This window comes from Octopus bimaculoides, chromosome 23, assembly GCF_001194135.2.
Source record: "Octopus bimaculoides isolate UCB-OBI-ISO-001 chromosome 23, ASM119413v2, whole genome shotgun sequence".
Lineage (NCBI taxonomy): Eukaryota > Metazoa > Mollusca > Cephalopoda > Octopoda > Octopodidae > Octopus > Octopus bimaculoides.
The window spans coordinates 19,582,858-19,584,503 of record NC_069003.1 but is presented as its reverse complement, the minus strand read 5'-3'; the positions used below and the strand labels follow the sequence as shown (position 1 = coordinate 19,584,503).

General features: G+C 30.5%; 1 protein-coding gene across 2 annotated transcripts in view; it reads left to right on the top strand.

The window, feature by feature from the left end:
- Positions 1-1,646, top strand: part of LOC106879042 (multiple PDZ domain protein) — a 586,571-nt gene that overhangs the window by 471,567 nt on the left and 113,358 nt on the right. For both annotated transcript variants that reach the window (XM_052975892.1, XM_052975893.1), the window contains one exon: positions 945-1,091. In XM_052975892.1, the coding sequence (XP_052831852.1) occupies positions 945-1,091 (147 nt within the window). The remainder of the gene's footprint in view (positions 1-944; positions 1,092-1,646) is intronic.

Sequence of the window (1,646 nt, the reverse complement as noted above, 5' to 3'; positions counted from 1 at the left end):
ACCACCACCACCACCACCACCACCGCCACCGCCACCGCCACTGCCACCACTGAAAAGTGAGATTGACAGGCAAGCAGATGCATAATTCTTGAATGTAAACAATTTTTTATTTGTATTTTTGTATTTCTTTTTTGTCTGTCCTATGGATAGTATTTCTAATGTTATGGGTGCTTGATAAAAGAACTTTATGTCTGTGTATACATATATGTGTGTGTGTATGCATATATATCTGTGTATGTGTATGCATATTATACCGTGTGCGTATGCATGTGTGTATGGTTGGGTAAATGTGTATGTGTGTGCATAGGAGTATGCATAACATATGAATATAATATTTATGTGTACGCGTATAATATATATATATATATATTTATATAATGTATATGTATATATGAATGTATATGTGCATATATGTATATATATGAACATATATGCTTATATATATATGTGTGTGTGTGCATTTATGGGTGTACATATGTGTGTGTATGTATTATGCATGCACAAACACACACTGTTTGCAATTGTTTAGTTGATGTGTGACTGGGATATTTATTTATTTATTTTCTACCTTATCCTCCCTTGTTTTTTATCTCCTATATCTATTACCTTCTGAACTTATTGCCTTATTACTATTCTATCTGTTATATAGTAATAAAAAACAACAACAAACAACCAGAGCTGTTCCACCAATGTTCCATATCCTTCTCTCTGGTTGTATTTCTGGACGTTTTATATTTGGAAAATATATTTTTGTTTGCAATTCCATTGACCTGTTTTTTTTTTTTTGCCTTTGAAAAATAAAAGAAGTATATTCTTTCTGCTGTTGCTATTATGAAGAATTATTATTATTATCATTATTATTATTATTATTATTATTATTATTATTATTATTGTTATTATTATTATTATTATTATTATTATTAATGTTGTTGTTGCTATTTCAGCTCAAGTAAAAAATAAAGTCAATCTTGCTTCTTCTGCACCAACTCCACATTCTCCTTCAAATATGGCTGTGAACCTTGTGTCTGATGGTGCTGAAAAACAGCTAGACATTAACCAGATAGATCTTTATGCCGCTGATCCTGACTATAGTAAGTATATTGCATACTTATTTTGTATCTCTCTCTATACACACACACACACACACTCACACACACACACACACACACACAGAATATTTGTTTGAAGATCAGCACCCAGAAACTCCGAATAGGCCAATGAAGTTTTGATTTTTGAGTTTCCTATAAATTGTGTGTGTGTTTGTTTAATTTTACTTTTTCTATTGAATACTTTTGTTTCTTTCTTCTTTACACTGACATGTAAATATACCATTTAAAAAAAAATATGTAGAAAAATTATTAAAAAGAGCCCATAAAACCTATATCAAGACTCTGGAATAATTTCTTTTTTATTCTGTTTTATGGTATTTTATGTGGTGTGTATGTGTGTGTAGGCATTAAATTGACCATGAAACTTAAATTTGAATATATATCATTATTATCATCATTTACCATTTGTCTTCCATGCTGGCATGGGTTTTACAACTGGATGCCCTTCCTAATACCAGCCACTTTACACAGTGGCCAATATCTATCTATCTATCTATCTATCTATCTATCTATCTATCTATCTATCTATCTGTCTAT